Source organism: Loxodonta africana, chromosome 8, assembly GCF_030014295.1.
Source record: "Loxodonta africana isolate mLoxAfr1 chromosome 8, mLoxAfr1.hap2, whole genome shotgun sequence".
NCBI lineage: Eukaryota > Metazoa > Chordata > Mammalia > Proboscidea > Elephantidae > Loxodonta > Loxodonta africana.
Genome location: NC_087349.1, coordinates 74,401,427 through 74,412,904, shown reverse-complemented (window position 1 = coordinate 74,412,904; position 11,478 = coordinate 74,401,427). Strand labels below are relative to the sequence as shown.

Here is an 11,478-nt window from a genome sequence, read left to right as displayed (position 1 = left end):
TGTTGTATTCAGTCAAGTCAGAGTGACTCTATAAGAGTAGAGCTGTCCCCATAAGGTTTTCTAGGCTGTAAATCTTTATAGGAGCAGATTGCCAGATGCTATTCTCCTGCAGAGTGGCTGGTGGGTTCCAACCACAAACCTTTTGCTTAACAGACAAATGCTTAACAATTGCACCAACAGGGGTCCTTAAACTCATAAATAGCGAGTTCTTATTGATTATGATTCTAGGTGTTGGAAAATAAGAATAGCAGTTATGGTACCTACAAAAGTTAGATGAGCTATTGATGTCCAACTTGTTCTAAAGTTGAATTATCCAGATTTCAAGCACTGATATCCCTTATTATCCAGAATAAGTCAAATAATGAGCTATTTATAATAAATGTTATGGCCTTTCTCTCTATTTTAACTCATAACGTTTATTATTTTAAGTTGTCTGAGTAGATTCTGGTAACAGTCAGTGTGAGACGGTGCGTATGTGTAGGAAACATACCTTTGTTTTACTCCAAATGCAAAGATTATTTTTAGGTCCCATCCATAGGCTTGGCTGTAGTAATAATTGGTTCTGCTTCATGAACGCTTTTCCAATAATGATGCCTTCCTTTATTTACTCAAATGATGTCAAGAGTGTCAGATACAAATCTTAACAATGGTAAGAATTTCATCCATAAGTAACTTATTTTCTGTATGGACCATATTGCTTTCACAATATATTTGATAAACCAATGAGAGTTGATGTCATTTGACACAGTAGAAATGGAGAGTAATTTCAACTTAGACTACTATAAAAGAGAACCAGGAAAAAAATCTGAGTTTTATTTGGAGTGTGTCACACAGATACAAAGAAGATTTGTAGCTCTCTTTGATGTGCTCACATGAAATGCTTGTAGTCAAACGGCTATTTTTAAACTTGAGAAGAAATTCAGGACAAAAGGAACATTTTGAATATAAAAGGGAATTCAGGAAGATCACAAAGAAGTTAAATCACTATTACAAAGTTCAAAGACACATTGCTCTTCAAATACCAAGAAGCTGACTTAAGTATCATTGGTGACCTTTCTTTAGGGGAGACTTTCTGAGGTTCAAGAAAGTGATGGACATGAGGCCATTCTTTTGCCCCCTTTTCAGAAGCTGCTTGATTTTGGACCACTCTTAAGTTTTACTTTCTTGAAACTAATTTGCATGGTGTGCATTCTCATCAAGTATTTTCCCACTCCTTCAACTACTCTTCTGAACTTTTTGAACTCAGTAAAGAGATCTTATTTGTAACATAATTGGTGTTGGCATGCTGTGTTAGGCATCTAGTCAGCTAACAACCAGGCTAGAGAACGGATTCTACTGTGTCAATCTTCTGAGCAGGGTAAGTATTCAAGACCAGGAATCGGCCCCCACATAATGGAAAGCTGGAAAATTGTTTTAAACACAGACAGAAATTCAGGTTGACTATTTCCAGGTGTAAAGGACAGTCCTGAAAGCCATCCTTTTGGTAAATCAGTGGTAGCAGGGCAATGTGGCTGATTCAGAGAAGAGAGGCCTGCTGCCATAATATGTTAGAGAAAAGCTGTAATGGACAAGAACAATTACTTTCATGGAGCATGAACTCTGCTAAACCAAACCAGAAAACACTTTGCCATTGAGTTGATTCCAACTCATAGCGACCCTATAGGACAGAGTAGAACTGCCCCATAGGGTTTCCAAGTAGCAGCTAGTGGTTTCAAATTGCTGACCTTTTGGTTACCAGCTGAGTTCTTAGCTACTGGGTTGCCAGGGCTCCCTGAACTCTGCTAGACAGTTTAAATATATTAGCTTATTTCTTCCTCACAACAATTTTTAAAATAGGTTTTATGTCCATTTTCAAGATGTGGAAACTATGGTTCAGAGAATTTGTGTAATTTAGACCATGTTAGTGCAGCATTCAAAACCATGCTTGTCTGATGTTAAAATCCTATTTCCCCTACATTATGTTTTTGCTGAAGTAAGTTAAGCACAGCTGTTGATTAAAAATAAGAAAATCATGGAGTTTTCTTCTATAGAGATCTCAAGGACATCTAGGGCAAATCCTTCATTTAATAATTTTTTAAAGAGAAGTTACACGGTACAAGCTATGATTCTGAATTATGTACTTCAGTTACTTTGCTATTGGTCACAAAAATATCACATCCTTAGAAATCAGAGAGAATGTGTTTCTGTGTTTACGAAAGAAAGAAAGAAGCCTATACATTAGAGAAATATATTTAGCTCGGTGCAGCATTTAGTTTTCTTTCCAATAATAATTTTCATAGCAAACTTTTATCTAAAGCTTTTTGTACATAGATACCATCCCTTTTTATTGTCCTGACCTGTTTTGTTTCTTTGTTGCAAACAATCATTGCTTACAACATATCTTAGGTTAGTATTTCAAATTTGTTTATGTTTGTAAAGAAAGGCAGTTCAAAAACATGCTATCCAGTCATTACTTCATTCTTCCAATAACATGCATTAAACACATTTTACGTGCTAGAGTGAGTCTCTGGCTGGTGCAAACTTGATGGGCTCAGCTGTTAACAGAACCATTGGAGGTTCAAGTCTACCAGGAGTCACCTCAGAAGAAAGCTTGGCAATCTACTTCTGAAAACCCAGACATTGAAAATCGTTTGGAGCGCAGTTGTTCTCTGAGACACATGGGGTCACCATGGGTCAGAATCGACTTGATAGCAAGTGGTTTTATATGCTAGTAACTAAGGTCAAAATTGTGACCAAGGTCTTAAGGAGTTTATTTAAAAGACACAGTAATAAATAGTTACATGGAAGTTAGAACTATGGGGAATTTCCAGCTTTGAGATCCCACGAGAAGGGGTTTCCCTAAAGTTTCTTTGGGGTTCAGAACTGGGAAAAACAAATGATTTCCAGGAAGACATCACAGGGAGGTACTTTGGGAAGCCAGCCTGGAAATAAGCATTGCTTTCAATGTCTATTACACATAAAAAATTAACTTTATTGTTAGTGCTTCAAATTGTTTTAAATCAAGCTGTAATCCAGGAGAATAAAATTCTAAGTCTAATACGGACCTTTGGGAGCCTTTTTTTGCCTTTTGTTGCTACCTGTCTTTTAGTTTTGAGGAAAGCACAGCAACCACACCTGCAACTCTTACTGTTTTCTAGAAAGCAAGTACAAGAAGTGGAGATTCATGAACTCTGTTGTTTTGCTATTTATTTTAAAGTCACCAATGTCATACCTTTAATTTTAAATGAAATGCAAATGGTCCTCTTTCTAAAGGGAGGTAGAGGATTCATATTTTTTCCTTGCTTGTCGTTTATTCCAAACTTCATGCACCACTCAAAAATTAAGACCCATGACCACTAAGAGATATTGCTGTTATTGTTGTTAGCTGCTGTTGAGTTGGCCCCCAACTCATGGCGAGCCCATGCACCACAGAACAAAACACTCCCCAGCCCTGTGCCATTCCCAGGATGGGTTGCAGATCAGACCCATTGTGATTCATAGAGGTTTCATAGGCTGATTTTTGGAAGTACATCGTCAGACATTTGTTCCTAGTCCATTTTAATGTGAAAAGCTCTGTTGAAACCGAATCAGTATCGTAGCAACATGCAAGCCTCCACTGACAGACTGGCAGTGGCTGTGCGTGCGGGGCATTGACTGGGAATCAAACCTGGGTCTCCCACATGGAAGGTAAGAATTCTACCATTGAACCACCAAGGCCTTGTATCTGGATGTATAGCTGTTTTTTAAAAATGAAAATGTCTTTTGTCTTTAGAAAACTAACCCTAATTTAAACTGATTTATCCCTTTATTAAAAAAAAAATTGCAACTAGGATACGTGCATATAGTAACAAACCATTCCAAGTACTAGAAGAAAAAATTAATAAGCTTTTACTTCCTATCTTCAATCATTCCTACTAAGGTAAAAACTTAACTTATGGTAACAGATGGGTGTGTACCCTTCCATAACTTTTTTTTTTAAATCCTAAAAATGTTCATATTTATAGGTAAATATAGTATCTATTATAAAAAGTATAGGCATATATCATGTGTTTTCAATGGGAGTGATATTGCCCCCAAAGAAAGAAAATTATGTTTTGTGAGGGGGGCATCTTAAATATTACAATGGCTCACTATCATCCAGAAGACTATAAGGCATGAACAAATATACAGTATACTTGTGGTATTAAAATTTAATAGATGAGGACTTTTCAAAAAAACTAATGTCTAAATAGCCCCTTAAAACAAACAAACAAAAACCTGTTGGCTTGAGTAGATTCTGACTCATTGCAACCCTGACGGACAGAGTAGAACTGTCCCATAGAGTTTCTAAGGAGCGGCTGGTAGATCCGAACTGCCAGCCTTTCAGTCAGCAGCTGAGCTCTTAACCACTGCATCACTAGGGCTCTAAGGGTTGAGAAACAACCATATATTTGTGTGTGTGTGTGTGTATACACACTTTTCCCCCCTTTTTAACAAAAACAGGGTAAGAGGTACTATATACCCTGTCTCTTGCTTTTTTCACTTAAGATGCTATGTCACAAGTAAGTCATGGCCAACATACTCAAATGCTTACAGGGGTCACATGGGTAACATAAATGAGAAAAACAGAATGAGAAAGAGTGTGGACCATGGCAAAATTGAGAGAGCCCACGCTTCCTTATAACTCAGCTGTAGATGATGATGTGGGAATTTGGGCCCACCGTTATCATATTCTCTGATTTTCAAGCAATACTGGAAATGTGGATTTTATTAAGTGAAATCTGAATTTTAAATGTTGACAATGAATTCAGCATGAGGGTCAGCATCATGTGGTTCCAGCAAAACATGTCTGCCATTAGCACATGTTGCAGGCCTCCCTTTGGACTTCCAGTAGACGTCCAACCCAGGGTTCCTCAAAGAAAGGTTCCCAGACCAGTGTAACACAATCCTCTAGGACAGGATTACTACATGATGTGCATACTGGGCCCCAGGTCAGGTCTGCTGAATGAGAAACTCTATGGATCCATCCAGGAATCTGGATTCTTAACAAGAAAAAAATTGAGAACCAAGGAGGTAGTATACTTTTTTTAAACAACTATATAATCATAATATGGATTCCCAAGTATCAGAGAATCATACTTTATTAAAACCATCGTTTTATTGATGGCCGTTCAACTTGCTTCCAGATTTTTCCCTCTACAAATACTAGTTCAATAAACATCCTTCTGCATTAAAAAAAAAAAAAAAAAGACTACTTTTTCTAGGATACCAAACTGATAGACTTCTCAAATTAGAAATATTTGGTCTAACTTTAGGATCTACTATTTATTGTAAACTTATTTTTCAAAGATTACAGGAAGTCACTTTCTAACCAGCAATGTATGAGTGCCTGCATCCCAACAGCCACGTCTCTAGGTAATAGAATTTTTTTTTTACCAACTTGATGGGTTAAAAATTCTCTATTTTTTAAATGTACAATATCCTGATTTCTAGCGCAGTTAAGCATTTTCCATCACTTGTTTGGAAGCTGTTTTTATTCCCTCTACTTGAGAGAGTTTGCAGATATTCACTAGCTGACAATTGCAGTGCTGAGAGTGGGAGGCAGGACACTTTCTACAGTGTCAATTTCCCTGATAAAAACCCTTACCTTCTTCCTAGGCCCTGTTCTGCTCCCAAATCCCTGCTTGGCTTCCCACAGGAAGCCTACTAAAGCCATTAATTATTTTTCCTCATTCCTTTAAGGTCTATATTTCTCTTCAGAACTACTTTCACCTGCCAATTTTCCCTTGCTCATTTTGCTATTTAGTAGTGTATCTTCTCCATATCCATTTGATGCAGCGTGTGAAGTAGGCCATTAACAATTTGTCCTACATAGTATTTTAATTTTTTAAAAGTACACAAGTTATTATTTTACTTAATGATCCATACCATTTTGAACAAAATTCATTTGGTTTTAATCATATCAACCATTTAAAACAAGCTGCACCATTTTAGTTTAAATTTTTATTTTTCTGCTGCTTTTAGAAATTCACCTTTTTAATTTAGCAACATGCATTTCAGTATAAACCAAAAACAAACAAACAAACGCAGTGCCCTCAAGTCGATTCCGACTCATAGCAACCCTGTAGAACAGAGTAGAACTGCCCCATAGAGTTTCCAAGGAGCACCTGGAGGATTCGATCTGGCGACCCTTTTGGTTAGCAGCCGTAGCACTTAACCACTGCACCACCAAGGTTTCCCATTTCAGTATGGTGCTATAATAATTGCAGAAAAGCCATTTAATGAATGCTGTTTTACTTTTTTTTGTTTTACTTTATTAAACACCAGCAAAGGAGCTATAAAGATTTAAATAGTTTTTTACACAAGTCAAAAAATTTTCAAACTCATAAATGGACTTTTTTTTTTTTTTCTTTACATTTGGGAAAAACTTTCTCTCAAGAGCTCCTGTTTCAAAACCCAAATGGGATTTCAAAATACAAGTAAAGAAATGTCAAACCTCTTGGCCTCTATTCTGCCATTCAGTGCCTGAAATCCTGCCAAAATGAAATCTTCCATTCAAGAAGGACTGGCATTTACTAAGCTGATTTTTTTTTTAAGACTCATTTTCAAAAGTAGTGGAAACTTTGTGCAACCCTTGACGTTCCCCTCTGTGGAGAGAACAGCTGCCTCTGTAGACATTTTCCACAATCGTTGCATTTTCTGAAAAACAAAACTTGAGCGCTTCCAATGTCTGTAGCCACTGGGTCTGTTGGTTTTCTCCAGTGCCAAGCATTGAAGATAAACAGCCACCAAACTAAAAGCCAGTGTTTCAGAGAGCATCAAGGCACAAAAAGGACAGAAGAGAAAGTGGGAAAGAGAAAGTATGATGGTTCAACCGTTCGCTTGCAAGAATGGCACATTTGTCTCAAAATTTAAAGTTGTTTCAACAAAACTGTGCTGTAGGGGAAGTGACTGCTTATTCACATTTTCAATTAAAAAGTGCATTGGGTTTTTTTTTTGGTAAGATCAAATAGTTAAATGCTATGAGTCTGTTTAAAGAATTCAAAAGGGAAAACACGGAGCTCCGAAGTAAAATCGAAGGATTATCTAAAAGTTTGGGTATGTGGGTCCAGCAGTAGGAGGGTCGGGATGGGGACCTGTGAAGGAAAGTTCTTGATAAATAGATACTAAAACTGCCAGCCGGCTGAAACCTGTAATATTCCTAAAAGAAACTTAAAAAAAAAAAAAAAATAGCAAGGAATTTGTGGGACGAATCAAAGGTAAAAATGAAAATTACAGAACCTTCAGTGAGAAAAAAGAAATCTCTCTACAGTATCGAACTGTTTGCACTTCTAAAAACAATGGCATGACGAAGCAGCAAACTAAACGCTCTCTCCTCACTTTCTTTAATTCTCTTCCTTTGCTCTGGCGCAGTTTTTCTTGTAGGCAATGCACCCCGCAATTGTCCCCTCATGAACCTTCCTTTAATTTTGGACTTAATTTTTTTTCCCCTCTTGTTATGCTCTCAAAGCACTTTTTTTTTTTTTTTTTCCATCTCCTAGAATTTGTTTCGGAATCGGGACATAGAGAGGGAGCGAGGCAGAAATCAAAGTTTTGTGATTTAGGAAACTTGGGCCTTTGTTGTGTTCCCCAGCCACGCCCCCAACCACGTGACCAGGAGAGGCCGGAATTTTGTGAATGGAGCTGAAAGGTGGCTGCGGGGGCGTATGAGGCTCCGCCCCCTTCCCTTAGGCGGCCAATCCTCTAGCGGAGCGCTGAGGGGTCAGCAATAAACAACAATGGGCTGGGAACATACGGTGCGTTATTGGCTGCGAGGAGAACCTCGCGGGGACCTAAGCCGAAGCTCCTCCCTCTCCCGGTTACCCTGGATACGGGTCGGGCTCCAGCAGCAGTGAAGGTCTTTGGAAACTGTTGCTCAGATTACAGTGGGTGAGTTATCCCGGGAGTGCAAGGCGGCGGCACACTCTTGCTATTGGCCTCCCCCCGCCCGCCGCCTGGTTGCACTCGCAGTCAAGTACCCAAGAGCCTTACAGGCCTTTAGCCTCGGGCCAAGCTGCTCCCAGAACCGGTCCCTTGGTGGAGTTAAAGCGCAGTTCCCGCTCAAAATGCTTGTAGGTGCGCAAGTTGTCACAGGCTACTCTGATTTTTGTTCGACTTTCAGTGAATGCACAGTGTGTTCCTTGCTGCCCGTAATTATCGGTTGTTTTCCCAGTAATAAGTGTTTTCTTTCTCTCTCTCTCTTTTTTTTTTGCCTTGACATACACCTTTCCCTTCCCGGTTCCCCCATGGGTCCGGAATTGAGTATTATGTGCTCACACTCCATTTTAAAGCGTCTCCACAACGTTCCATTTAAGGAAGGGAACTTTCAAATAGAAATTGAGAACTGCAGCACGTTTCCCAACTGGCGGAACAGCTGCCGGAAACGTCCTTTGGTCACTAGCTCTGCTCTAGTCGCCACCAGGATTACAAGTCAATGTCAACAACACTAAGCCTCTGGTCCTAGCGACCTTACAGGACAGAGCAGAACTGCCCCAAAGGTTTTCCAAGGCTGTAAATCATAACGGAAGTGGTCTGCCACTTCTTTCTCCAGCAGAGAGGCTGGGGGGTTCCAACCACTGCCTTTTTGGTTAGCAGCCCAGCCGGAATTCACTCGTTGGCAGTGGGTTTGGTTTAAGCCCCTGGACCCATCCCCTCGGCCTCCCAGCCCTTGATGGGTCGTGACTCTTTACTGCTCCAAGCCCCGTAGGAGGGGAACGGCAAGTGGCTCCAGATATGTAGCCCTCACTTTTCAACGTCCTAGCCATTGTCCTTCAAACCCAAGCCCCCTCACGGCTCTTCCCCCAGCTCCGGGCTCCGGCTGTTTAAAGAGCTCGAGAGGAAGTGAAAGCATCAAGTACAGTAAGTGACACCCTCGCCTCCGTGTATACATAACAAAAGCTCAGGAAACGTGCTGGTCGCCTGGATATCCAAGCCACCCCATTCTCTCTCCTGTTCGTCCCCACCTCCACAGTGGGCTGAAAGCACCTTTCTCCAAGGCACACGTAGGTACATATTTGATTTTTATACACTTTTCATCACCTAGATTGCCCTATAGCCCCCCCTCCCTGGTTCTCCCTACGCGCTTCTCACTTCCTCTCCTAATAAGCATTTCCTCTGCTTCTCCCAGAAGCTTTCGCCATAAGATACTTTATTTTTCTGTCTCACCAACGACAGGATCTAGTCTTTCTTAAGAATAGCTCTTACAAAAATTACCTCAATAAGCCATAATGCTGGTAGTGGTAGGAGGGTGTTGAAAAAAGGGAAAATAACTTGGGCTAAAAGCTTAGTGGGAACGCGGCTAGGGAGCGAAGTGGGCTCCTCGTCAGGTCAAGAGTAGGGAGTCTGGAGATCTTGGGGGGGTTGAGAGAGGTTTTTGGATCGAGCCTCAAAGTATTTACACCTGAAGAGAACAAAAGTGCTTTAAGAAAATCTGCCCAGTAGGGCACCAACACACCAGTAACGAGAACTGACGACAAGATACACTTGGCAGCAGTGTCCCCGGGCGTCTTAGCAATAAGCTGCAGATAGGAGGGGAGCCGATTCCCACCGGCTTTTCCAGGCTGCGAATTCCGCACATCCCGGCCTGGCATCGGCTCCGGCAGAGGGGCGCACGAGACCCGCGAGAGGGGGCAGCCAGCCGCCTGATTGACAACCCGAAATCTGATCTTGTGAAAGAGACGCGGAGCCAATGGGAGGCAGCGATCCATCAGTTTGGATTGGAGGCCCCTGGAGGAGAAGTAGAGGAAAAACCACTGAATTGAGCTCTGTCAGAGGCGCTTTCAGCTTCCAAGGGGGAAGTGCTGGGCAATAATTAATGTTTTTATTAAATTTGGAGGGAATTTTTTGCAGCCGTTCGCCTAGCGTGGCCTTCAGGTGGGTCTTTCCAACAACTTTTTATGTCTCTCCAGATAATTGCATGGTTGTGGGTTGCAAAAACTATCCTTACGAAAGAGGTGTCTCCGTCTCTTTAGTCCCGTTAGGTGCAAAGCAAGTCTCGTTGATCGCCATTGCTAGTTTTGCACACGTTTGCGAATCAGCGCTGCCCGGGGTACACTGACCGCGCAGGGAAACATCGAGAGTGTAAATAAATGCATCGCCTCTTGTTCGGATTTTTGCTACTGCCGAAAATATGTAAATTGTGAACTCTCTTGGCTCTCTTTGGATCCAGGTGAAGGAGGCGGTGTAGGGAGGGTTATTTTTGTGAATGGGACTGTCGGAGGGTAATTAGCTATGCAAATTCAAGAGCTTCATTCATGATTTTTTTTTTTTTTTTAAGCCTAAAAGCCATCTTGTTCCCCTCTAGGTTGATAGAAGTCCAGATCCCGAGGAAATCTCCAGCTAAATGCTCAAAATATAAAATACTCAGCTGAGATTTGCGAAGAGCAGCAGAATGGATGGATTTTATGACCAGCAAGTGCCTTACATGGTCACCAATGTGAGTGATCAGTTCGAAAGTTGCTGTTTATAAACTTGACTCCGGAGGGGGGAGGGCGGGAGGGATGGGGGAGGGAGAGGATGAGAAGGGGGTTGGGATTGCAGATACTTTATCTGCTTTGTTGCCACTGTAGGGCGACTCTGCTTCTAGAAGCCCAATCTTCAAAATGAGCTTACCTTTCAGTGATTTGGATAAGGCATAGTTTTGTTTTTAAGACCCCTTTTTCTGATTAAAGTGTCCAAGATGAGTGGAAGAGGAGATGGAGGGCAGCAGCAGCTGCTGCACTCAAAGTTTCTGGCTGGGTTTGTCTGCCACATTGAAAAGAATGAAGTTGAGACAAATGCTGACACTTTTTGTTTACATGGGGTGTTTTTGTTTCTTTTTGCAGTGACTTTCTTAGTTTTCCAATTTCTCCACTCTCTTTTAGCTGCCTTTTTTTGTGGGTACCTGAGAAACTAATATTCACTGTGTTTTGATCCAGCCTAAAAACGACTTTAAGTGAAATGGCTTGATATTGTTTTGATGCTGAGATGCCATGAATATATGACTGATAAATAGCAGAGTGTTAGGATCGGCATAGGGCAGCAACTCTCCCTTGGCTGTTGAAGTGTCAACACTGTCATGAATGCAGAAAATGAATATTAGAATTGATACTACGGAATTTATTTTTATTGAGAGAGAGGACCCAGCAGACTTTCATGTTATTTATGCATGTTTTTTGTGTGTGACATCTGAAGTTTACATTCTTTTAAAGGATTTTATCTTTCCCTTTTAGAGTCAGCGTGGGAGACATTGTAACGAGAAACCAACAAATGTCAGGAAAAGAAAATTCATTAACAGAGATCTGGCTCATGATTCCGAAGGTGAGGTTTGATTTTGGGCTGAATTCCCCTTCTTTATCTCTTCCCCTCACCCTCCTAAAGAAGAGGAATGCTTCAATCTTATCTTAAAAAATAGTAAACTTTGAAATTACTGAATTTACCTAATACTTATATTTGGAGCAATTTACATAACGTGGCAGTTTGCATTGGAGAATGTTTTGTGGT

At 40.8% G+C, this 11,478-nt stretch overlaps 1 protein-coding gene across 2 annotated transcripts in view; it reads left to right on the top strand.

Annotated features, from left to right (window-relative positions):
• Window positions 1-7,901: 7,901 nt before the first annotated feature.
• ETV1 (ETS variant transcription factor 1) overlaps window positions 7,902-11,478 on the top strand; it is a 104,175-nt gene continuing 100,598 nt past the window's right edge. The window contains exons 1-4 of one of the 2 annotated variants that reach the window (XM_064290026.1): window positions 7,902-9,870; window positions 9,969-10,165; window positions 10,301-10,432; window positions 11,208-11,295. In XM_064290026.1, coding sequence (XP_064146096.1) covers window positions 10,388-10,432; window positions 11,208-11,295 — 133 coding nt within the window. In that variant the 5' untranslated portion in view covers window positions 7,902-9,870; window positions 9,969-10,165; window positions 10,301-10,387. Of the gene's footprint in view, window positions 9,871-9,968; window positions 10,166-10,300; window positions 10,433-10,495; window positions 10,763-11,207; window positions 11,296-11,478 lie in introns of those variants that run through there. The other variant, XM_064290027.1, reaches the window with a different exon arrangement.